Source organism: Hyaena hyaena, unplaced genomic scaffold, assembly GCF_003009895.1.
Source record: "Hyaena hyaena isolate Hyena2069 unplaced genomic scaffold, ASM300989v1 scaffold_38, whole genome shotgun sequence".
Lineage (NCBI taxonomy): Eukaryota > Metazoa > Chordata > Mammalia > Carnivora > Hyaenidae > Hyaena > Hyaena hyaena.
The window spans coordinates 5,131,007-5,155,338 of NW_024080670.1; the positions used below are offsets into that span (position 1 = coordinate 5,131,007).

The following is a 24,332-nucleotide window of genomic DNA, read 5'->3' on the forward strand; positions in this document are numbered from 1 at the left end:
GGTCAGCACCACGGGTCATCCAGCTTACCTACTGGACGACAAACAAAAATTCCAAACGGTTTCCAACTAGAGTTGAATACATTTTATGGCATTTGGTTTATGTACTTGTTAGGAAGCAGAGCTATGAACACTGTGATTTGCTTTGCTTGCTTTTGGACACAATGATTAATATATATGAAAACCTATTAACATTCTTTTGTAAGGGAAATAAAGGGGCAAAACCCTAACATTGGGTGGGGACGAGACAGAGTCAAAAGCCCTGTTCACATTGTATTAAATAATATATTCCTCTTACATTCACCTCAACCAGAATAAAATCAAATTTGAGAATGTATATATACTATATATATAATAATCGCTTTATTATATATATATATAAATTGTCTAACTACCCCTTAAAAGTAATTTTAAATTAGAAAAGGTTACCCATTTGTATCAGCTGACGGCATCCTAGTCTCTCTCCGTGGAAACGCACTGGTGCCAGTGCACACCACGAGAGAGTATGCCTCTTGGCAGAGAATGTAGGGTCAACCAGTTGGCATAGCTAAATCACTGGCAGATTTTGGATTAAGAGTTCAGCCAAAGAGGAATACTGTCAGCCTGTGTTTTCCCTGGATACGTTGCCCTTCATGCTTTGAGCTCCTTGGGAGAGGGAGGGCGGGGGAAAGGATAAACACAATGAAGTGTTCCTTCCAGAAACCTTAGAAAAACTGCCAAGAGACGGAGAGATTTCCAGATGGTTGGGAAAACCAAAGATTACAACAAAGCAAATCACAAATATGCATTGATTAATGTGCTTTGTTTGGGTGCGCTTCGTTACCATCTTAATCAGGAGCATCAGACACCGTGTGAATTTCCATCCGGGAATCTAGGCCCATCTCTGAGGCCGACGCATCATTTTCTAGTTTCTGTTCCACGTACACGTCTGTTCTCTCGGGGGACTCGATGCGACTCCTGACTTCGGCTACGCCGGGGTGGTTTTTCCGCAGGTGCTGGTTGAGGGTACCTTGGAATGGAAAGCACTTGCCGCAGATCTCACAGCGGAATGGTTTGTCGTCGGTATGGCCCCGGATGTGGTACTCCAGTTGGTCCTTGCGTGTGTACTTCTTCCCGCAGAACTTGCACACAAAGGGGGTGATTCCCATATGGAGCCGCATGTGCCTGTCGAGGCTTCCTTTCTGGTTGAAGGACTTTCCACAGTAAATACAGATCAACCTCTCATTGTACGGGTACCAGTGCCCTCTTGCACTCCTCTCCCGGGGACTGCTCTCATACCCGGGGTTATTCATCATCGCTTCGCTATCAGAACCCTGCACCAAGCCCTGTAGATCACTGTGCAGATGGACAGACAAAGCCCGCTTTTGGCGAGCACGCCCTCCTCGGAAACAGCTCAGCATGGATCTGGATGGGCTGGAATTACTCAAACTTCCAAAGGCGTCAGATACGCTGGCTGGCTGGGAGGCCGCCTGCGAGTAGGAATACGCGTGCTGCAGCACAGAACCGTAGGACCCCACATTCACTGCCACAACCTGTTCCCCGTCCACCATCTCTGTGTGGTACCCGTCGTCCCCCAGGGAGGAGCTGTCGGAACAGCTGGGCCGGTCAGACTTCTCCATCTTCACTTTCACCTCAGTGATCTGGCTCTCCCTCACCAACAGGTCTCCCTGCTCATGGTCCCCCTCTATCTGAATCTCATACTCGGAAACGCTCCCACTGCTCCCTCGGTCCGAGTGCCCTTCCTCCTGTAAGCGGCTGCGCAAAGCTTTGCTGGGCGTCGTCTCCATCCGAAGATCGCTGCTCGTGGTGGGCTGCCGTACCTGAGAGCAATACGGAGGGGAGATCTCAACCGGGTTGGCAAAGAAGCTGCTGTCCTTAACTCCATTGCGACTCTCTGCCGTCTCCTCAGCACCGACAGTAACAGAGTCTACATCTCCAACGCTGATTTTTGAATGGATGCTCTCCAGGATCTGCGTGCACTTGTCAATGACACACTGCATCTGAAGAAAGCTGGCGGCAGTCAGAAAACTGACAACATCCTTCAGCTGCAAGGACATTCTTCCAGTGTAACAAAATGAAAGCAACTGTTCAAACACATTGGGATTTTTAATCACAGATATTGACAAGCCACTCATGGTACTTAATGCTGAATGGTCCCGGAAATAGGGGGAGCTGGCAGCGAGGACTGCTTTGTGGGCTCGGAATGGCTGACCCTGAATGTGGACAATGATGTCACATAGTTTCCCTTGCAGGCGGAGTTCGTTTAGCTGGCTCAGAACAGTGCTGCTGTACTCGGGCACATCAAACTGAATAAAACTGCTGCTGTCCATTTCTACTGACATGAAGCGTAATCTGCAGAAAGAGAGAGTTTCATAATTCACCAGTGACTCCTCACTAAGTACAAGCTTGCGAATATAACACCACCATCACCACCACCACCACCACTACCACCACCACCACTACCGCTACCATGCCGCCTGAGGGTCAGCCTGAGCATTCTTCCTCTTACTTATTTTCAGTCTTTCATGTCTTGGTTAACTCCCCTAAAGTCAGATAACCTAAAGATCAATCAGTCAGTGCCCCAACTGCCGACCATTCATCTTCATCAAAATTATCACATGTTATATATGTCAGGTCCTTTTTAGCTCAAGAAAAAATATTTCCGTTTTGCTTACTTCTGAGGATCTGGAAGATCTGGAATATGTTGTAAAAAAATAAGCAAACTCATCTAAAGAGTGTTCTGTCTTATTTGTATGTTTCCAATTGGTGTTTTTCAAGCACACAGCGCACTGGATACACTGAATGAAGCTAAGCCCTTTTTAGTTTAGAATTTGAGTTGTTGTCTTGATGTGCATTTTTTCCCCTTCAGGTCTGCACACCTTTAAATCCTTTTGGGTTGGTAACGGACAGAGCAATGCTCAATCCGTTTCAGTGAAGAGTTATAGACGGGAGGAACAACAAGAGTGACGGACAGATCGTAAGCAAGTGCTGTCCAACCGTGCTCCCGCTGCAGGCACACCCAGCGACCAGCTGTCTGCCCTTGCCAAGATTCTCAGCACCGAATCATTCACAAATGGGTAAGTGTCTACAGCCCAGGCTGCACGCTCTAACCCAAAGGTGACAAAATCAGATCTAACAATTATATTTTAGTGCTTAAAACCCAACCAATTAAAATGTAAGTGCCTCCTGAATAAGCACTGAATCCAAGAGAAGATCAGAAAGGAATAAAACTATTTAGAAAAAAAAGAAAACTCACATCAAATCTGCAGCAAGAAGGGTTTAGGAGTAAAATTTACTTATGTCTTCAACTTGCTTGAAAATGCATCCCAAAAAAGACATGGATAGATAGGTGTTAAAGCAAACACAATAATATGTTAACAAGCATAGAGTACAGATGGTGGGTGTATACAGGTGTTTACTGCAAAATCCAACTTTTCTGTATATTTGAAATTTTTCAGAACAAAGTGTTGACAATTTTGAAACAACAACGAATTTTAATAGGGAAAGTCAGTGTCTTAAAAGTATTTATCATTTTTTCCAAAATTTACTTATTTTTTTAATGTTTGTTTATTTTTGACAGAGAGAGAGAGAGAGAGAGAGACAGCGAGCAAGAAGGGCAGAGGTAGAGAGAGAGAGGGAGACACAGAATCCAAAGCAGGCTCCAGGCTCTGAGCTGTCAGCAGAACCCAACACGGGGCTCAAACTCATGAACCATGAGATCATGATCCGGCTGAAGTTGGACACTCCACCATCTGAGCCACCCAGGCGCCCCTTTAAAGTATTTACCATTAAACAACAAAGAATAAAAATAAATGAAACCACTGAAGAGGTCAGAAAAGGAAATTAAACCCAAAGAAAGCAAAAGAGTAAGAACACAGAACAGCATATAATCACTGAGAAAGTTTTTTTTTTTTTAATGTTTTATTTATTTGTAGGAGAGAGAGAGAGAGAGACAGCGTGAGCAGGGGAGGGTCAGAGAGAGAGGGAGTCACAGACTGAAACAGGCTCCAGGCTCCGAGCCGGCAGTCAGCACAGAGCCCGACGCGGGGCTCGAACCCACGAACCGCGAGATCATGACCTAAGCGAAAGTTGGACGCTCAACCGACTGAGCCACCCAGGCGCCCCACTGAGAAAGTTTTTTAAAAATTTCAAAATTATAAGGAAATCCTCAGAAATATAACCTATTAAAAGAGTAATATAGCGTGGCCAAATTTAAGGACGGCTATTGTTAGGAAATACATAAATACAATCTGCTACATCAATAAGTCCAAGGAGAAAAAAACCACACGGCCATACCCATACGTACATGACAACGTGCAATTAAATGACTCCTGCAGGAAAGGATCAACGAGTAACTGTGACCAGATCACATCAGTCTTTTCTTCTCATGTCAGAATCTGAGTTGAAACATTTTAGTTAAGAAGGAATACTGTGCCCTTATTTATCCTAGAGTTATGACTGAAATCAATTTGAAATCTGTACGGAAAGGACATTATTTTTAGAATAACATAAATTGGCAGAATTAAACAAAAAGAAGCAGAAGTGCCAAAGCATAAATGATCTTCAGGCCGTTCACACTGTTTTAGATGCATGTTAAAACATTTAAGACATCTCAAAAAAAAAAAAAAAAATTAAAGCAACTCCATTTATATGGTGTAAATCTGATACCAGAAGATGGTGAACAGGATCAAGAAGACAACTGTCAACTTTACCTAAGTAAACAGATTTTAAAGTCCTCGAGGAAATCCTCGGAAATATAACCTATTGAAAAATAATATATGTGACCAAATGTAAGGATGATTACATGTTAGGAAATATATAATCTGCCACATCAGTAAATCAAAGGACCAACCAAATCACACAACCAAATCAAAACTATGCCAAACATGGATTTTAGAGAGTTAAATGCCTTTTCTAAGTAAGGAAAAAATATGAAGAAGCTATTTTATTAATACTCTCCTCATATAATATACTTTCTTAATAATAATAAATGGTACCTACTGCCAACCAATGGCAACATCATCCTTAGGAAGGAAACATTATATCTGCATTTCCCAAAAGGTATTCAGTGGAACACAAACCCATGAGCTAGTGTCAATATCCCCACCTCCCAGGAATTAAAAAAATATACATATTAGCATAATAACCCACCTGAAAAGTCCTGCAGACAAGAATTCTATTTAACTCAGTGGTATGTACGCTCATTTCAGCGTGTAACTCTTCTCCCAAAGTACACATGTAAACACTCCCAAGAATTAGTGTTCCCTGGTGCACACTTTGGTAAACACTTTTTGTAAGGGCATTCCCATGAGTGCCTGGGAGGACACATGGTTGTCTGCCCATCACTTCTCTTACTTAACACTGTTCTGGAAGTTCTGGCAAAAGCAACAGGCAAGAGAAAATTAAGGCACAAAGCCATTAGAAAAGAGGAGGTGAAGTTACTCTTCAAGACAGACAGGACTATTTACACAGAAAACACAAGGGAACCACTGAAACAAATCTGGTCGAGGCAGGATCTAGGAAATGGAGTGTTTCATAAATTATTGTACATAAAACACAGGTTAAGTAAGATAATGACAAATTGCAACCAACAATAGTAACAGAAATTATAATATACCTGGGGGCTAAACAAAAAACAGTCAGGATCTACAAGAAGAAAAGTGTAACATTTTGGTAAGGACAAAGACACATGTATATGAAGGTACACACCAAGCTTCTGAAAGATTCAATACTATAGACACTTTCCCCCAAAATTAACTTATAAATATAATGTGCCCCAATGAAGAACCTTCTTAGTAACTTCACAAACTGATGTTACAATCCATCTAGAACACTGCTGTCCAACAGAAAGATAATTCCAGCCACATGTAGTGTTTTCTAGCAGTTAGCATTGTTTAAAACCAAACATTATTAAATTTTTATACATTTTTACTTAACCTAACATTTAAAACATTCTCAACGTATAGTCAATATTAGAAAGTTATTAACGAGGCATTTTACATTCTTTTTTCATACTAACTCTTTGAAATCTGACCTATATGTTACGCTTACAGCACGTCTCAATTTGGAACAACCACATTTAGGTGCTCAATAGCCACATGTGGCCAGTGGCTACCACGTTGGACGGTGTAGATCTAGAGTAAACACTGAAGAAATTTTAGAAAATAACAACAACAACAAAAACCCCAGCTAAACATCTAGATGTTGAAATGCAGGATTAGGCTATAATTCATTCACTCTAAATATGTACTGCCTTCTATGTGCCCGGTGCTAGGGGTCCAGGGGAGCTGTAAGTGTCTTGTTATAAATTATGACAAGAGCTATGAGATCTTTCATATTGGGCAGGGGCGCTGGCTGCAGGGAAATGGCCCAGTCTTCCAGACTGAAGGAATGACACACACAGAGACTTGTCCTTCCTGAGTGGGAAGGAAAGAAACCTTAGAGAATGTGGGACAACTGGGACAACGAGCAAGGGGAAGGACAGAGGACACATGAGGCTGTCAAGGTGGGTGGAAGCTGGACCAGGATGGGCTTTGTGGGCCATTTCCAATCAGTTAAAAAGGAAGACTTTTTGAAATAGAGGCTGCTTGGATAATATGAATATAGAATAATAAAGTTAGATCCCTTCCTTACCATGTACTCAGAAATAACTCCTAGAGAAGGTCTTACTAAGCATACAAAGGCAGATACCAGAGGAAGAAACAGAGATTTAACTATATAAGAATTTTTATACATCTATAAAATACCTTCAGGGTGCCTAGGTGGCTCAGTTGGTTAAGATCTGACTCTTGATTTTGGCTCAGGTCATGATCTCACGATTTGTGAGTTCAAGCCCCTGCTTGAGATTCTCTCTCTTCCTCTTTCTTTGTCCTTTCCTCACCTTCTCAAAATAAATTTTAAAAATTAAAAAAAAATTTTTTTTGACTAAAACCAAATGAACAAAAGACAAATTATGAAATATACTTACAACACATACAGCCAAGAAGTATAACACTCTTACAAATCAATAAAAACAAATATACAATTGAAAAATGAACAAAGATGATTTTTAAAAACATTAAAATAGCCTTGGGGCACATGAAGGGCTCACTCAGTTGAGTGTCTGACTTCAGTTCAGGTCATGATCTCATGGTTCATGGGTTCGAGTCTCACATTGGGCTCTGTGCTGACAGCTCAGAGCCTGGAGTCTGCTTCAGATTCTGTGCCTCCCTCTCTCTCTGCCCCTCCTCTGCTTGTGCTCTGTCTCTCTGTATCTCAAAAATAAATAAATGTTTAAAAAAAATTTTTTTTAATTAAAATAGCCTTTAAACAGAGATAAAGTGGTAAACTTCATCAGTGAACAAATAAAAATCAATATGAGACACACCTTTCTCACACTGGCAAGATTTAAAAATGACCCAGGTGGCGGTGCTACAGGGACTCGGTGCCCTCGTATACTACACAGGACAAAAGCCTCACAGACACGCATTCCTCTTGACTCAGCACGCTGCGGTAACAAAAATCATGGATATAGGCACAAGAACTTATCCATAAGTCTGTCCAATTACAACAGCAAAACAATGAAAACAACCTAAATGTCCGACTTCTCAGGAGCTGTTAACATGTAGCACACCTATGTACTGAGTACTCAGTCATGATAAAACTGATGGGAAGGAAGACTATAAAGTTAGCTCTACAAAATGAAAGCCCACCAGGGCAAAGATTTTTATCTCTTTTATTAACTAGCACCCAGATTAACTGCCTGGCACATAGCAGATACTCAATAAATATCTGCTGAATGAATATTTGATAATACAGCAAAGAATTAAGTAACAAATTGACTGCAAATGAACATGAGGGATCTTCATGGGTGACGGAAATGGTCTACAACTGGGTTATGGTAATAGCTGTACAATGTCATAAATTTATTAAAAACCACTGAATTATACACATGAGATGACCAAATTCTCGGATACGTAAGCTGTACCTCAGTAAAGCTGTTAACATAATCAGGTAACAGCAAAAGAAAATGTTTATAAATTGTGTATATGCAGATATTAATATACATAGAAATAACACTGAGAGATATATACAAAATGCACACATTAATGTAAGATTCAAAATGTTTTTTTCCTTTTTCTTTTTTTAAATGCTTATTTACTCTTTAGAGAGAAAGCACATGAGCGGGGGACAGGCAGAGAGGGGGACAGATGATCTGAAGCAGGCTCTGCACTGACAGCAGCAAGCCTGATGTGGGGCTCGATCTCATGAACGGTGAGATCATGACCTGAGCAGAAGTCAGATGCTTCAAGGACAGAGCCACCCAGGCGCCCCAGATTCAAAATGTTTTTACTTTCCTTTTTGAACTTTCCTGTGTTTTCCAAACTTCTAACAGTGAACGTTTATTGCTTGGAATGACAAACAAAGTAAAATAAACAACATTTTCAAATCCCTGCCAGATGACAATTTGACAGCTGCTGGTGGTGGAGTGTAAAATGAGCAAATACTGGAGGCATTTCAGTGATGGCCATCGAAATTACAAACGCATGTCCCCCGTGTGCCCTAGGCATTTACTACAGCGCTGGACAGAATGACAAAAGATCCGACACTGACTAGGTGCCCAATTAGAGGAGCGTGGTTAATAACTCACAGGACATCCACACTTACGACTACTCCTCAACCAGCAAACAACAAACGAAGACGCTCTTTGCACATGGACATGAAATAATCACCACGGTACACTGCTCAAGGGAAAGGGCGAGGTGCAGAAGAGTATACGTGTCTTTTGAACAAGGCACTGTGAAGACACCCACTGCTGTGTCAATATGCACACACTGTTAAGTGTGCACAGACTACTTCTGGAATGATGCTCGACAAAAAATAACCTCTACTGCCTCCTGGGAGAAGGGCGGGGCAGCTGGGAGCCCTACCAGTTTTCAGTGGATCTTTCTAGACACTTTTCTAAACTATCTGAATATGTCGTTAAAAACAAGCAACATTAAAAAAAAAAAAAACCTTAAGACACCTCACCCAACTGTAAAAGATAGGAAAATATCACAATAGAACTGTCAAGGGTGCGAATCTGAAGTCAGATCTGGGTTCAAACGATACCTACTTTCCACCTACAAAACTCTGAGCAAGGAGCTTTTCTTTTAAAGGGTCAGTTCTCTTGCCTCGAAAATGGGAATGACGACAGTCCTTGCCTCGCGGCTCCGCGGGACAAGTACACAGAAGCAGGAAGCATTCAGCACAGTGGCCGCCTGGCCCACCGCGGTCACCTCACCGTTTGCTCTATAAGACGTTTTTTAGGGGGACAGGGGCCACAAAGAGAACTGGCTTTGAAGGCAGACCTGGGTATGAATACTGCCTCTGCCACTTTCTAATAAAAATAATAACAATGAATGTTTAAATAGCTATGTGGCCTTGGACAAGTCAGTTAACTTTGATATCCTATCTAGAAAAGGTCCCAGAATGACGACTACCCAAACAGAAATGCTGTAATGATTAAATGGGGGAAACTCATGCAAAGAACCTGTATAAAAGCTTACACACGCGTGTTTACCTTGTGCTAAACACCTTATATGTATTAATTTGATCCTTTTACCAACTCTGTGAGGGAAATACTATCATTGTTTCTAATTTGTAGATGAAGAAATTGAAGAAAAGCAGTGAAGATACTGCCAAGATAAGATAAGATAACGGACAGTTAAGATACTGTCCCACAGTTAAAAGATGAACCTAGTCTGACTCCAGAAGTCGTGACCCTGACTACATCAGACTGCCTTCTGGAGATGCAGATACCGCCTGGCACCTACCTAGTGGTCAAATGTTACCTATGCTTTATAGCATGGTCATGACACAAGGGTATGTAAATGGTGACGCTGGGAATTCAAGGGCAAAGGGAAAGTGGGCTCAGGCTTTTTCAAGGTGCAGAGTCCTGGGCAAACACCAGTGGAAAACGGAAAACAAGCATTTCCGAAACAGTCTAAAACTGAAAACAGCTTCACAGTGAGGCTTCACTTGAAAGAAAATCTTAGGCTGGAAAGAAAATCACTGGAGAGAAAAACCAAAGACCATGATTAACACCTAAGAGAGGGATTCCATTTTTCTGCAAATGAGAAAGGAAGTGCTTCACTCTCCCCTCCTTTACATTAACACCTCCTTCTGGCCACGACAATGAGATTCAAAGCCCTCTGCTTAAACCTGCTAACAAGCAACACTCTGGAGTAAGAGGCTTCTAAAAGTCTGACACACGGGGAATTTACGGGTAATTTCAGGCCTAGGCACGTCACCAAGCTAAAAGGAATAAAAGGCACAAATGATCACCAGTTCTACATCCAATGACCCGATTTGTCAGGTCTAGTGGTCCTGAGGTAAAACAAGTCAGAACCTCTTCAAGAGATGATCAAGTTCAACGATGATCAAGTTCGGCTCCTCTCCATCAGCAGTTTCCCAATGTGGGCTACTCACTGGTTTTTGGTAGGTCTTGATTCCTCCCAACTGGCAGAGAGTGCCAGTTGGTCTACACCTAAGTTAGGTCTTAGGTCAATCCTTCAGTAATTTTATCTTTAAAATAAGATATATGCACACGGTCAAACTTCAAATCCTAGTACAGAAAAACATAAAAGGAATAGCAAAACTCTTCCCCCTGATCCTCTTTGCAAAGATAACCACCGCAAAGGGTTTTCAGTGTTCTTCCATAGAAAATTATAAACGCGTATCAGTGTAAACTGTTCTGTACCCTGACATACATTCATTCATTCATTTATTTATTCATTCATTCATTCTGAGAGAGAGAGAGAGAGAGAAAGAGAGAATGAATCCCAAGCAGACTCTGCACCGTCAGCACAGAGCTCCATGTGGGGCTCAAACTCCTGGAACCATGAGATCATGACCTGAGCCGAAATCAAGAGTCTGACGCTTAACGAACTGAGCCACCAAGGTGCCCCTGTCCCCTGCTTTAAAAATAAAAAAAAACAAAACTGTATTTAATATACCCTAAAATCTTTCCATAGAAGCACAAATTCATCTACTTCATTATCTTTTCTGACTTCTGACATGGAAGGCTGTGTCACAATGCATTCAACCAGGCCCCAACTGATACCCTAAACAGGAAAAAATTTATAGAACCATGTTTCCTCCAAGCAGAGGACTTTGCTAGGATCATGGTTTCATTTCCACTGATCATGCCAAATTACGTCCCAAAGGCCACAGCGGCTCCCTCCCCAGAGGCACATGAAGTGCCTATTCCTCCCATAACTACCAATAATGAGCATTAAAGTTTTTCACTTTTGCCAGACTGATGAGTTTAAAATGGCATCTCATGTTTTTGAAGTGCCTTTATTTAATTATAAATGAGGACGATCATCTATTTTCACGTTTAATGGCAATTTGTCTAAGTTTGTCTTCCAACTGCCTGTTCATATCCGTTGCCTATATTTGCATTTTTTACTGAATTGTCAGAGCTCTTTGTAAATTAAGGAAATTAGCCTTTTGTCTTATGTGCTACAAGTATTACATTTAATTGCAATCACTAAATCGCATGCTGACTGGGAATTTAAATTATTTTTCTACATTTGTAGAAAATATTCATTCACTTTCGATCTTCTGCAAGCACAACACCAAAGGGAATTCAAAGATGAATAAGACTCCCAGTCTTGCTGTTGGAAACAGGCTTAACACACAGATTCCTCTCAACTCAGAGAGATGTGGGAATGAAACTCATTTCTGATAATGCAGAGACGTGATTTATATATTAGTTTTTCAAGGAGACTAAGTTTGCAGCTGCTTCAGAAGACAATAATGAATTTGATTATTCCTCTCACTAAACACATCAGAATCAGTATTCTTTAACACATCAGATTAATCACAGATCTGTCACATGATATTAAGCAAAACGCCATCCCCAAACTAGACATTTGCTTGCTATTTGAGGTTAAAAAAAAAACAAGCATATATCAGCTGGACATTTTTCATCAATACCTTTTTTTTTTTGAAGGCCACTGACTTTATTGATTTAAAAAAATTTACAAGGACAGTGATTTTTTTGCCAAAAAAAAGAGCCAAAGAGCATAAAACAGACCAGAGGTGGGGGTGGGAGTGGGGTCTGGGAAGGCCCACGAAGCCACTCGGAGGAGCTCAGAACTGTGACAGGAAACCGGCAGGGGAAGGAGAAGGGAGATGCGTGCAAGAGCGAGAGTTTCAGAAAAGTTGCAACGGTGAGGGGAGAGAACTCCCAGAAGACCTAGAAGTACATGAGAGGCTGAGCAGGACAACTGCAATCTCTTCCTCTGTGGAGGACGGGGACTCCATGCCGGGGCGGGGGGCTCCCCAGAGAGTCTCACGAGAAGGCATCGCCTCACTCTCGAAGGCACCCGAAGCAGCGCAGGGACTGCTTGGCATCGGCACTGCATGTGTCCTTCGGCAGTTCTCCGATGAGATCTTCTTCTTTCTTTAGCACCAGGAAGTGGCCAAGGACCACGTAGGCCTTGTCAAAGCCCCTTTCCTCCAGCTTCTTGCCCAAGACTTCACCAATCCCAAGCAGGCACCCACTGGTTTTCACACCCCATGGGCTCGGCCACGAGGTCTCCATGCTTCTGGGAGGCTGTCATCTCCGTCAGCTCCCGTAACGGCTCCTCCCACAACCCGGCTGCTCGGCGATACCGTTAATGTTTATTTTAACAATAGTTTTGTTTATTTGTTTGTACTGACTAGACTCTGGATAAGAACGTGAAATACCTCTTTTAAAAACCACACATGGTGAAAACTTAGTTCAAGTGGGCAGCCGGGAAGTTCAAGTTCTCAGCTTCTCAACCTGTTCACAGTCCTCTTCTGCTCATTCAACCGACAGACACACACACTTCCTGCTCAGCCAATTTCTTTAATGAGACAATATATTCACACCCCTAGAAGCAACTTTCACCTCCCACACAGCCTCTGCCACGGTCAGCCGGTGACACTGCCACCACCACTGGTCTCAACAGGGTCTGGGAAGGACCACCTCTGAGGTGGGCGGTCCTGCCACCACCCTCACACTAACCTCAGCCAACTGTAAAAGGGGGGGGTCACTGCCACCTCCCACGCCCTTAGCCTTCTCCCTTCCTTGGGAGAGCCCATCATCACCATCGTCAATAGCCAACATTGACTTAACGCTTGATAAAGGTGAGGCATGTCACAAAGGCCTTATATGCATGATTTCCCAGAATCCTCTTGCCCTCCCCACGGAGGGAGGTACTATTACCCATATTTTATTTTATTTTATTTTTTATTTTATTTTAAGTTTATTTGAAAGAAACAGTGGAGAAAGGGAAGGGAGAGAATCCCAAGCAGGCTCCAGCAGAGCCCAACACAGACAGGCTCGATCTCACCCCCTGGGATCATGACCTGAGCTGAAATCAAGAGTTAGACACTCAATCCACTGAGCACCCAGGCACCCCGCTTCTATTTTAGAGATGAGGAAACTGAGACTCCAAGAGGCTAACTGTCCCAGGACGGTTCCAAAGTCCGCCCATCTAGACTTCCCACAATAACTCCTAATCGGAGTTTCACCCGCCCGAGGGGAAGAGCAGGGCCAGCAGAAGTCAGGAAGAGCTGGGGATAAGGCAGGTGAAGAAAACTTGCCCCACGTTACATTCCTGCCCTGGCAAGGTGGCTGGTCAGGGAAAGGGACAGGGACTAGGGTAAACATCTCCTCTTGCTGCTGAGGGCTCTCACTCCTTCTGTGAGGAAGGGGATGGAGAAGGGCAAGTTGGGACATTTTATCAATATCCACCAAAATTACAAATGCATGTCCCCTGTGCCCACACAATTTCAGGTCTAGGAATTTACTACAGCACCGTCTTTCTAAAAATTTTTTTTATTAAGTTTTTTTTTTTAATTTATTTCTAGGAGAGAGAGAGAGAGAGACAGCGTGAGCAGGGGAGGGTCAGAGAGAGAGAGAGTCACAGACTGAAACAGGCTCCAGGCTCTGAGCTGGCAGTCAGCACAGAGCCCGACGCGGGGCCCGAACCCACGAACCGCAAGATCATGACCTAAGCGAAAGTCGGACGCTTAACCGACTAAGCCACCCAGGCGCCCCTACAGTACCGTCTTTCTAGATCAGAATCTCCAATAGAGATTAAGGGCTTTGGCGGGGGTGGGGGTGGGGGGCGGGGAGGGAAGTCCCAGGCAACCCAGCGGCTAAAGTATATTATGCCTTCCATCTTTACAGCTTTTCCCCCGTCACAGTACTTTACCCTTTAGATAAACACCTACCTTCATGCTAACGCCTCAATTAATTAGAAACCACTAGTTGAGGCTCAAGTAATTGGTCCTTTTGGTGTTTAAAAGTGAAAGTCACAGAGCAGATGCTGCCGAGACACAAGTTCAGCCCAAGTTCAACAGAAGTCTAAGCAGCACTGGGACTGGTGTTCAAAAAGCCAGAGCAGCCCGTGAGGGGCTGCCCAGGGGTGACCAAGCCCCGAGGACATCAGGGAGGCCAGCACCAAGAGGAGCGGAAGAGGAGCAGGTTTGGGACGAAAAGGGACCCACGCTGGGAAGTGAGGGCAGCCTGGGCAACCAGAGAAGAGAGGACATTTACACAGAGAGACCCTGTGGGCACAAGCCATGGGACAGCCACACTGTGTACCGTACAAGGTCAGCCTGGGAAGCTCCTCCCACAGGCTGGAGGGAAAAAGGGGAGGAGAGGGGGCCTAGCGATAGACAAGCACGCAGGCGCTGAAGAGAAAACTAAGATCCGATGCAAGATGCAAGAACGAGGTGTAGTCAATGAGGTTGCTGGAAATCTCTGCGCGATCCCACCCAAAAGAGCTACAGGACCATCTTGCCACACCCATGCGTCAGGACAAGGTGCTGTTCTGAAAGCCCAACAAATGGGGGAATCTTAACCCTAATCCTGGTTCCAAAGCTCACTAAGAACAAACATGTTTTATCTGAAGGAGCTTCAGAATAAAAAAGCCACTTGGCAAATAGGGATGGACAGTAGGGATAATCGATACTCTTCTCCCTCTCCCTTCTCCTCCCACCGACTTGGAGCAAAAAGGGGAAAAGGCAGTGACTGCCCTTACACACGGCAACGCTAGAGGTTCAGCTGATGGGAAACATGATTAAGGGAGGCAACATGAGTTTTCAGAAGTGCTACCGGTTTACCGATCTTATAAACGCACCAGGGGATGGAAAGAGGGTCCCATTATTTTCCATTTAATGTGAGTATATTCTTATGACAATATTTTTATAAGGCCTTATTATCACCAAAAAATTAACTGAAAAAAGCATGGATGAATTTACTTATAATAACGACTTAAAAGCCTTTCCAAGCATGACAGAAATCCCAGAAGCCACAAAGGCAAAGATGAACACATCTGCCAACATATGACAAAAAAAAAAATGTCCTCTGCAAACCCCAAAAGTAAATGACATGCTGAGAAAAACTACATGCACATTTGACAAAGGGCTACTTTCCAAATTCCCTAATTGATATTGTAAGTCAGTCAGATTGGGACAAAACAGAAAATCCTACGGAAGAAGAGGCAAAGGAATTAACGTTTCACAGGAAAAGAAAAGACAAATGACCAAAGAACACATGAAAAAATGTTTAGCTTTATTCATGACTAAACAAGGAAAAATGAGATGCCAGTTGTAACCCATCTGACTTGCACACATTTAAGAAGAACTGGCAAGTCTAATCCTGTGAGAGAACCTGGTAAGATCCAGAAGAATGTAAAAGGCATTCACCATTTGGTCCACCATTAACTGCTATGAATTGAGCCTACAAAAGTCACACAAACGTATGTTAGGATATATGTTAACAAGGATGGCCAGTAAGCACTTTTATTCGCTATAGCAAAAAAAAAAAAAAAAGAAAAGCAAGCAAGAAAAAGAGAAAGGGAACAACTTCAAAATCCATTAAGAGGAGATTGGTTAAAAAAAAAAAAGCCAACAGTGAAACACTACACAACCATTAACAAAGACAGATAACCTGTATGCTTTGATATAAAAAGAGCTTTATTGGGGCGCCTGGGTGGCTTAGTCGGTTAAGCGTCCGACTTTCGCTTAGGTCATGATCTCGCAGTTCGTGGGTTCGAGCCCCGCGTCGGGCTCTGTGCTGACTGCCAGCTCAGAGCCTGGAGCCTGTTTCAGCCTGTGACTCCCTCTCTCTCTGACCCTCCCCTGCTCACGCTGTCTCTCTCTCTCCTAAAAATAAATAAAACATTAAAAAAAAAAAATTAAAAAAAAAATAAATAAAAAGAGCTTTATTATTTACTCCAAACCAGCATGATCTGGAACAATATGTATGCATATATGCAATTCTCTTCAGGTACTCTTATTTTTCAAGAGAGAGAAAGAGAGCACAAGCAGGGGAGAGGCAGAGAGAGGGACAGAGAGGGAATCCCAAGCAGGCTCCGCCCTGTCAGCACAGAACCCAATGTGGGGCTCAAACTCACCAACCAGGAGATCATGACCTGAGCTCAAATCAAGAGTCAGCTGCTTAACCGACTGAGCCGCCCAGGCACCCCTTCATGCACTTTTCTTAAAAGAATAAATATGCACTGCTGTATCTGCTCTGCGAGGAAGTCACATGAGACTTAATGCTGGTGACTTTGGGAATGAGGACTAAGGACTGGGGAAAGGGAAGGGAAACAGGCTTCATTTTATACTTCTTGAATGTTTTATCACATAGCTGTATTATTCTCACTAAGAGTTTTTTTTAAGACATGTGTAAGATTCTACCTAAAAATATATAATTTTGTAAACCAAAGAATCTAGAGAAAGAGAAAGATAGGCTGCAAGTGGATAATTAGCGTATCAAGAAGACAATTATAGAGGCAGAAACAAAGAACTATGAGGAGCAATGACAAGACTGATTACTCTTGACCAAAAAGACTTTCTAAAAAATCAAAACAGAACAAAGGAAAGCTTCCTGGTATTTGTAATATGTGAACGGGGCTTTGTATTTCAAAAGGAAACAGAAAGAACACTTCAGAGAGAAGGGACGGCAGGAGCAGGGAACACAGGAGTGAAATGTGGGGTGTCCGGGGTAGCGGCCAGGGCCCAGGTTCGAGGGGTGACAGGGCACAGATGAGAACCTCTGTTGGAAGGGGAGAGCCTTGAACACTAGAGAACTCAAACTGAACTCTGGCAGCAGCCAACTTGAACACGAGTCCAAAGGACTCAACAGGACTTGGAGAAGGAAGGGCATTATCTATCCTAGGAGGCGAGTCCAGCCCCAGACAAGAGGAGTTTGGGCTGCCTGTCTGACTGGTGGTGGGAAGAAGGGGTGTGCGGCTGTACAGTGACATCAGATTCCGATCTGGGAGTAACCAAAACCTGTATAACTGAGGGCTGACGTGTTAAGAGGTTACTCAGGGAGAGAAAACAGAAACGAGCTGAGCTGAGAGCAGAAAAGTTTTGCTGTTTGCTCCTATGAAAGAGGTGCTGTAACACGGTCTGGAGAACGAGGCACCCCGCACACCCAGCCCTCTCCTCAGCACATCATTTCATCAGTGAAATTCGGCATCATGCCTTTTGTCAAGCTGTGAGGAAACTGCACAATGAAAACCAGGGCCTAGACTAGTGTCATCGTGCCGCGCGGCTAAGCCATTCGCAGGAGAGCCTAGGGAGGAGAGAAGATGCTTGGATGCCATCTGGGCAAAACACCCACACGGGCCTCCCGATCTCCTCTACAACATTCTTGGGTAAAGCTCTCAAAGTGTTTCCCCATAACGGCAACTGGAACAAAAGCGCAAGCGTAAAATGTGAGCAACTGGGAATGTGCTGCTGAGCTCACATTCGCGGCGGTGAGCGGAGGGCAGGGGCTGTGTGCCCAGAGCCCAGCACCATGTCTGGCAGAGAGAGGGGCTCTCAGCACATGTCAGCTGACTCAACCTGAACCACGCTGGTGGCTCAAAATCCCCGGCTGCCACCATCGCTACACCCCCGGCTCTCAACTCTTCCTGCTGAAGACCCAAGAGGTACAGGTGAAATCTACCACGGTGGCTCCTTTCCGTCTAACCCACAAGCTCTCTAATTTGCTCCACTCCATTTCAAAATACCCAGGGACACGTCTAAGAAAAGAAGGCAAGGTTACAAATCTGGCAGTTGTTTAAGGCGCTAGGAGGTACCCATTATTCTCATTCGAGATGCTCACGACTCCGCACCCAGATCTGCACCTGTGGGATTCAGTCACTTGCGGATATCAGAGCCCCACACCAATCCAGGCTTCCTCCACCAGGCACGGGAGACCTAAGATCCCTAATTTCCATTCCATACAAAAAGTCACGAAAAAGACCACAGATGGAAGCACTAGGGACAGCCGGCATGGTAACAGCAGTAACAACTATATAAAAATAACTTTTCTAGGTATTTCTGCCTGGGTCTAGATCAAAACTAAACTTGAGCTGTCATGAATTACAATCTAATCCTTTAGAAAGCACCAGCCGAATAACACCAGGGCTGCATAAAACATTCTGGTGCTGCTGAAACCCAATGCACGAAAAAAATAAATAAAATGGCATTCCGTGATGGATATTCATGAAGCACTCATCCTAATTTAAAAGAAAACAAGTCTAGAGTTCTTACTGCATTAATTCATGTGAGCCTGAAAGAACATTTTTATCCAAACTGTTAGATTTCCTACCAAGGCGTTAACATTCTCCAAGTCTGCTCAGTTACACTAATTCTGAGAGTACGGCTTGGTTTGACAGTGGCATTTGCCTTGCAGTCAAGGCAAAACATCAGAAGCTTCTCCTGAGCTGTCCGAGCAGGGGAGGGATGGCCTCTTTAACCTCACCTGCAATGTCAAGGACAAACGGTCACACTCCTACTGTGTGGAAGGCTTCGTTAAGTTCTGTTACCTCTTCACTGAACCTTCTTGACACCATTTTGAGAGACAGACAGTGCGGCGCACCCCATCCTCCGGGGAAGGAGACAAACTCAGAGAGACCAAGAACCTTTTCCAAGGTCACGAAGCACTGCCGAGCCAGGATTTGAACCTGGATCTGTCAGTCTCCCGAGCGGGAATTCTCATCTCCTCTAAGAGTAAGACTTTCATCCAGGCACAATGGTTAGATGCAGGGGTTGTAGCCATACCGGACCCTTGTTGATCAATGCTGAGTGGAAAGGGAATTCTCATTTAAAAACGTATCGTTAGGGGCGCCTGGGTGGCTGAGTCGGTTAAGCGTCCAACTTTCGCTTAGGTCATGATCTCGCGGTTTGTGGGTTCGAGCCCCGCGTCGGGCTCTGTGCTGACTGCCAGCTCAGAGCCTGGAGACTGTTTCAGTCTGTGACTCCCTCTCTCTCTGACCCTCCCCTGCTCACGCTGTCTCTCTCTCTCTCTCTCTCTCTCTGTCTCTCCTAGAAATAAATAAAACATTAAAAAAGAAAAAGTATCGTTACACTGACACGATGATAATTAAAGTTTTACAATGTTATACTCTGAGTAGTCTGCAGCCATTTCTCTGCATCATGTCCACTATATCCAAAAACATCTTTTTACTTCTATGAATAGGCAAATAGATGTTTCATTAATTCATCACAAATGAGAAAGACGTGTTTCATGTACAGGAACGAGTAAGCTTTCTTACGGCCAAGAGCTCAAAAATGGCATCTTAGCTGCTTACTGCTGGCATTTCCCGGGACACTGGACCTAGGAAACACATCAAGTCCTGCCTCTGAAGACAGAAGGGTTAGAAAAGCTCACCTTGAATCGCTTTCTTCCGTGAGGTTTTCCATGCCATCAATATCAACCAGAAAATAACCATTAGAAATTAAACTGCATTCAGTTGATGGCCTTCACTAAGCTAAATTCAGCAGTCAGCTATAAAACATTAAATGGGTACAATTAAGAAGTACCATGAAAATTAATGGGAATAAAACATAATGATAGCATTCTAGATTCAGGATACTGATATCAATAAGTGCTTCGAGGGAGAGGATCCAGAGACATGCAGAAATCCACAACTCGGGGAAGCTGCGGTTCAGAGCCTATCATTTCTCCACCGTGACAGATTTACACGTGACGAAAGTGATGGAGGTGATGGTGGGGAAAGTGTATTAAGCAGTTAATAGGAGCCACAAATTCTGCTACCTCCTTCATTTTAGTTTTTTCCATTTTAAAACTCACAGCAACTCTATGAGATGGATTTTATTATCTCCACACCAGAGATGAGAAGACAGAAAGGCTCAGAGACATCATACATTTTGCCCAAATTCACAGAGATGGTAAGTAGCCTTGCTGGGATCCAAACCCAGGCCTATGTGATTTCAAAGCTGATATTCTCTCTCAACAGTCTCCAACAGAAGAATTACATGACGTTTTTCTTTTCTGTAATCAAGAGTAAACTTTTTAATCTTTCAAAGATTCGTTTCATGCTATCTGCACTCTAAGAATGAAAGCCGGGGGCACCTGGGTGGCTCAGTCGGTTAAGCTTTGGGCTCTTGGTTTCACGAGTTCGAGTGCTGCGTGGGACTCACGCTGGTGGCTCAGAGCTTACTTGGGATTCTCTCTCTCCCTCGCTCTCTGCCCCTCCTCCGTCCCATCACACTTTCTCTCAAAATAAATAAATAAACTTAAAAAAAAAAAAAAAAAGAACGAAAGCCAGAAATATCCAGATGGCAACATTAGACATTAAGTAATATACAACAGAGAAAGCTGATAACTAATAACAGATTCCCCTTTAAAAAGGGAGGGGAGGGGTGCCTGTGTGGCTCAGTCGGTTATGCGTCCGACTTCGGCTCAGGTCATCATCTCACAGTTCGTGGGTTTGAGCCCCGCATCGGGCTCTGTGCTGACAGCTAGCTCAGAGCCTGGAGCCTGTTTCAGATTCTGTGCCTCCCTCTCTCTCTGACCCTCCCTTGCTCAGCTGTCTCTCTCACTCAGAAATAAATAAAACATTTTTAAAATTTTTAAAAAAATAAAAAGGGAGGGGAATCAAAAAGATTTTAAAAAGTTGTTTACCAACAAGAATCAGGAAGTGTTTGAGCACCTATCATAAGAGTAGAGGCCACCAGGGCTCCGTAACAAGTATTAAGACACAATGCCCTCAAAAGAACACCCACTCCAGCTGGGACAAGAACAAGTTCAATAACCAAGGCACAAATGCAGAATCCTGTAGAGTGCCGCAAAGGCATGGGGGTAGGGCGGTCAGGGAACACCCTCTGGAGGAAGTATATCTTCAGCAGGGCTTGAAGGAAGTGAAATGGAGAATTTCCACAAAGAAAAAGGAGGCCGGCACTTCAGAAGGGGGACCGAGAGGAACGAAGCCCTAGAGGCAGTCATAAACTTGCTCCTGCAGAGCGCAGACAGAGAAGGAGAGGCAGGGAGTAAGGAGCAGGTAGGTGAGGAGGAGCCAAACCAAGGAGAATCATGAAAAGACAGGGTGGGCAATGGCTGGTCACAGTGTGGCAGACAAGGGGGCACTACTCCATGCCACGGCCTCTTAGCTGTTCTGGCCCCTAGCGCCTCCTTTCCCCTCCTGCAAATTATCACAAACCACCCGAGTCCCCCGCTGCTCACTGCGTTTCAAATAGTTTCAACGCGGGCCTAGTGTTCAAGTTCTCTGGCGAACAAGCCTCAACCAATCTTCCCTCCTACTGCCTTCCTAGGTGAACAAGGAGCCTGGTCTATTCACGAACTCCACGGGATCACTGGGCCTGCTTCCTCTCTTCCTAGCTGAATCCTACTCAACCTCTACCAGCCAGCTCAAATCCTGCCTCCTCGCTAAGCCTTCCCTGACCACTCAGCCTTTAGTGACCTCCATCTCTCCTTCCTCTTAATTCTGTAGCACACAGCACTGTCTCCTCAATTACCTTTTCACAGGTCAAGTGTCAGCACCTAGGGGAAAGCTGCCAGCAGGCTGTGGGCCTTCCACTACTTTCCCCCACCACATGGAACAGCATCTTGACATTTACTAATCAAGCAAGCACTCAACTCTCTTTTTGACTTCCTATATTAAGTTTGGCATTAGCATAAAGGAAGGAGGGGGGAGCCGGGGGACTTCTGAAGTCACAGACCAACTAAGAAGCTGTTGCAATAATCCAGATGTGAAGCAAAGACGGCCTGGACTAAGGAACAAAGAGAAAATGGGCAAATATAAACAGCAAAAAAATTCTCCATGCAAAAACTCCGCGGGACGTGCCTGACTACTACTAGGGACAAAAGCAAGGGATGACCTATGATTAAGGTTAAGGTTTAGAAACGCGTCTTGGAAGCATTTTAAAGCCTGCCCGAAACCAAGTGGCCAAAAAGTCCACATTTGCAAAAAAGTCTCTGGTGAAACTGTCCAGTATCTTGAACCAGGGACAGCCCTTCCGATTTCAGACGCGCACAGAATGGTAGCGCTACAAGGGTCTTTAGACAGCTCATCTAAAACCCTCACTGAACAGATCGGGAAACTGAGGCCCAGCGCGGAAAAGGCTCGCTGAAAGCCTCAAGACAACTCCCAGACTAGTGCCGCCCTAAAGCACAGCCGCCCAGCCTAGAAGCGCACTGTTTACACCCCGAGGCCACCCCCAGCCCGGCCCTCCTTAATGTGAGGATCGACTGACGGCGAGAGTGACCATGGAGACGTCTAGGGCCAAGCTGGACGCGCCGCCGCCTGTTTACCTGAAGAAAAGCGGTGGCGTGGGGCAGGGGCTCCGCTACAGCCGCCAGCAGGGCCGACCCCGCGGCCCGGCTGGACTCTCCAGGGCACTCACCCATCCGGCCTCCCGGTACAAAAGGGGAGCGCCCCTGCAAGCGAGGGGCCCGGAAGCAGGGGATCCCGGGACGCCCGGGGCGGAGGCTGGGGAGCCCGGGTCAGCTGGCCGAACGCGACCCTCCGCCCCGCCGGCGGCGCTCGGACTCCGGGGCCGAGCGCGATTGGCCCCTTCGGGGCGCGCGCCTGGCCGGAGCAGGTGCCCGGGCCTCCCGACCCCGCCCGGCCTCGGCTCCGGCCCGCGCCACCCGCCCACCCGCCGGACTGACCAGGCGCGGACGCTCCCGCCCCGCCGCGCCCAGAGGGAGCCGGACAGCGGCCGAGGGCTGCCCCCCCAGGCCCGCCGGCTCCGCCCGCGCCTCGCCCGCCGCCCGCCGCCCCCGCCCGCAGCGCCTCACCTGCCGAGAGCGCCGCGCTCACATCGCCCGCCCGCGGCGCCCCCTCCGCCGCCGCCGGCGCCAGGCCCGTCCCCGCCGCTCCGGCTGCCGCCCCAGCCTGCGCCCCCCGCCCCCGGAAGCGCTTCCCGGCCCCGCCCCCTCGGCGCCAGCGCTTCCGGGCAGGCGCGGACGGGGGAGGTGGCGCTGTGGGACGGGCCTCCGTCGGGGGGCTCCGGGGGCTCGGATCCCGCCCCGGGGGCTCGGATCCCGCCCCGGCCGCGTCCCGGAGCCTCGCCGCGGGCGTGGTCTTGGCGCCCACTCCGAAAGGGAGCGGCGGCGGTTCTGCGCCCCACGACCTCCCGCCCGCAGTCTCCTCGGCGCCCCCTGCTGGCGGGAGGAGGGCTCCGCAGTGGGGCGCGCCCCGGGGCTCCCGGAGAGGAAAGGATAAGCCAGGACCCTCGACGTGCCACCACCACCGGGAGCCTGCGACCACCCCCAGCCCAGCTCTCCCCTTCCGAGACCCTCGATCCCGCAGCCCTTCGGGTGCCTTCCCGTCCCCCGAACCGCGCCCGGCGGGGCAGCTGAAGGCAGTAGGTGCAGTGGTTACCAGCACCAGCCTGGGGACCTGTCATACGGGGTCACTTAACGTGTGACCTTGGTCAGATTACCTTCGCCCTAAAGCGGAAGGTAAAAATTCCAAACTTGAAGTTCTAAAACCCCTGTCGCAGAGCAGGCCTCGAAAAATGTGCATTTCCGGATCCTTGGAGACACCCCAGTGGTGACACCACTTTGCTGCGAGTAGAGCCTGGCCGGCATTTCCTCTCTGCTCTAGGCAAATTTAGCCCCCTTTGAAGAGGTTTACCCCCTTTGCGTTTCGGTGGACTCCTCAGTAGTCAGTGGCAGAGACTTATTTTCCCTTTTCTGACTTTGTAATAAAAAACCAGGAGTCCAGAAACCAGCTCTTCTTAAAAGATACAAAGCTGAGACTTTCTGATGCTACTGCATCTTTTGCAAACAGGACCTCTTTCTCTGAGATCTATCAAGTAGTCATCTTCCAATAACAACAGCTACCCTCTGTTAAGCAGTCTGTGTAGGCCACTGTGTGGACACGTTATAGACACGACCTCCTTTTACTACACAACCCCAGGGGGTAGCAATCTATTTTTATCCCCATTTTATCCAGGAGGATCGGAGGCTCAGAGAGGTTAAGTGACATATCTAAAGTCACACAGCTAAATGGCAGATTTGAGATGAGCTCCCCTAGCTCTCTGACTCCAGACAGGAACTT

The 24,332-nt window shown here is 45.8% G+C and overlaps 3 protein-coding genes across 3 annotated transcripts; 1 reads left to right on the plus strand and 2 right to left on the minus strand.

Moving 5' to 3' along the window:
* Window positions 1-778: 778 nt before the first annotated feature.
* Window positions 779-23,103, minus strand: ZBTB34 (zinc finger and BTB domain containing 34). Its single transcript, XM_039229666.1, has 2 exons — window positions 23,066-23,103; window positions 779-2,349 (listed from the first exon to the last, which is right to left on the minus strand). The coding sequence occupies exon 2, from the start codon at window positions 2,337-2,339 to the stop codon at window positions 825-827; it is 1,515 nt and encodes a 504-aa protein (XP_039085597.1). The 5' UTR covers window positions 2,340-2,349; window positions 23,066-23,103; the 3' UTR covers window positions 779-824.
* Window positions 12,335-12,568, minus strand: LOC120230178 (barrier-to-autointegration factor-like). Its single transcript, XM_039229667.1, has one exon. It carries the CDS (start codon window positions 12,566-12,568, stop codon window positions 12,335-12,337), a length of 234 nt encoding a protein of 77 aa, XP_039085598.1.
* Window positions 22,532-23,629, plus strand: LOC120230128 (basic salivary proline-rich protein 2-like). The gene has a single exon (XM_039229571.1). The coding sequence runs from the start codon at window positions 22,532-22,534 to the stop codon at window positions 23,627-23,629; it is 1,098 nt and encodes a 365-aa protein (XP_039085502.1).
* Window positions 23,630-24,332: the final 703 nt, after the last annotated feature.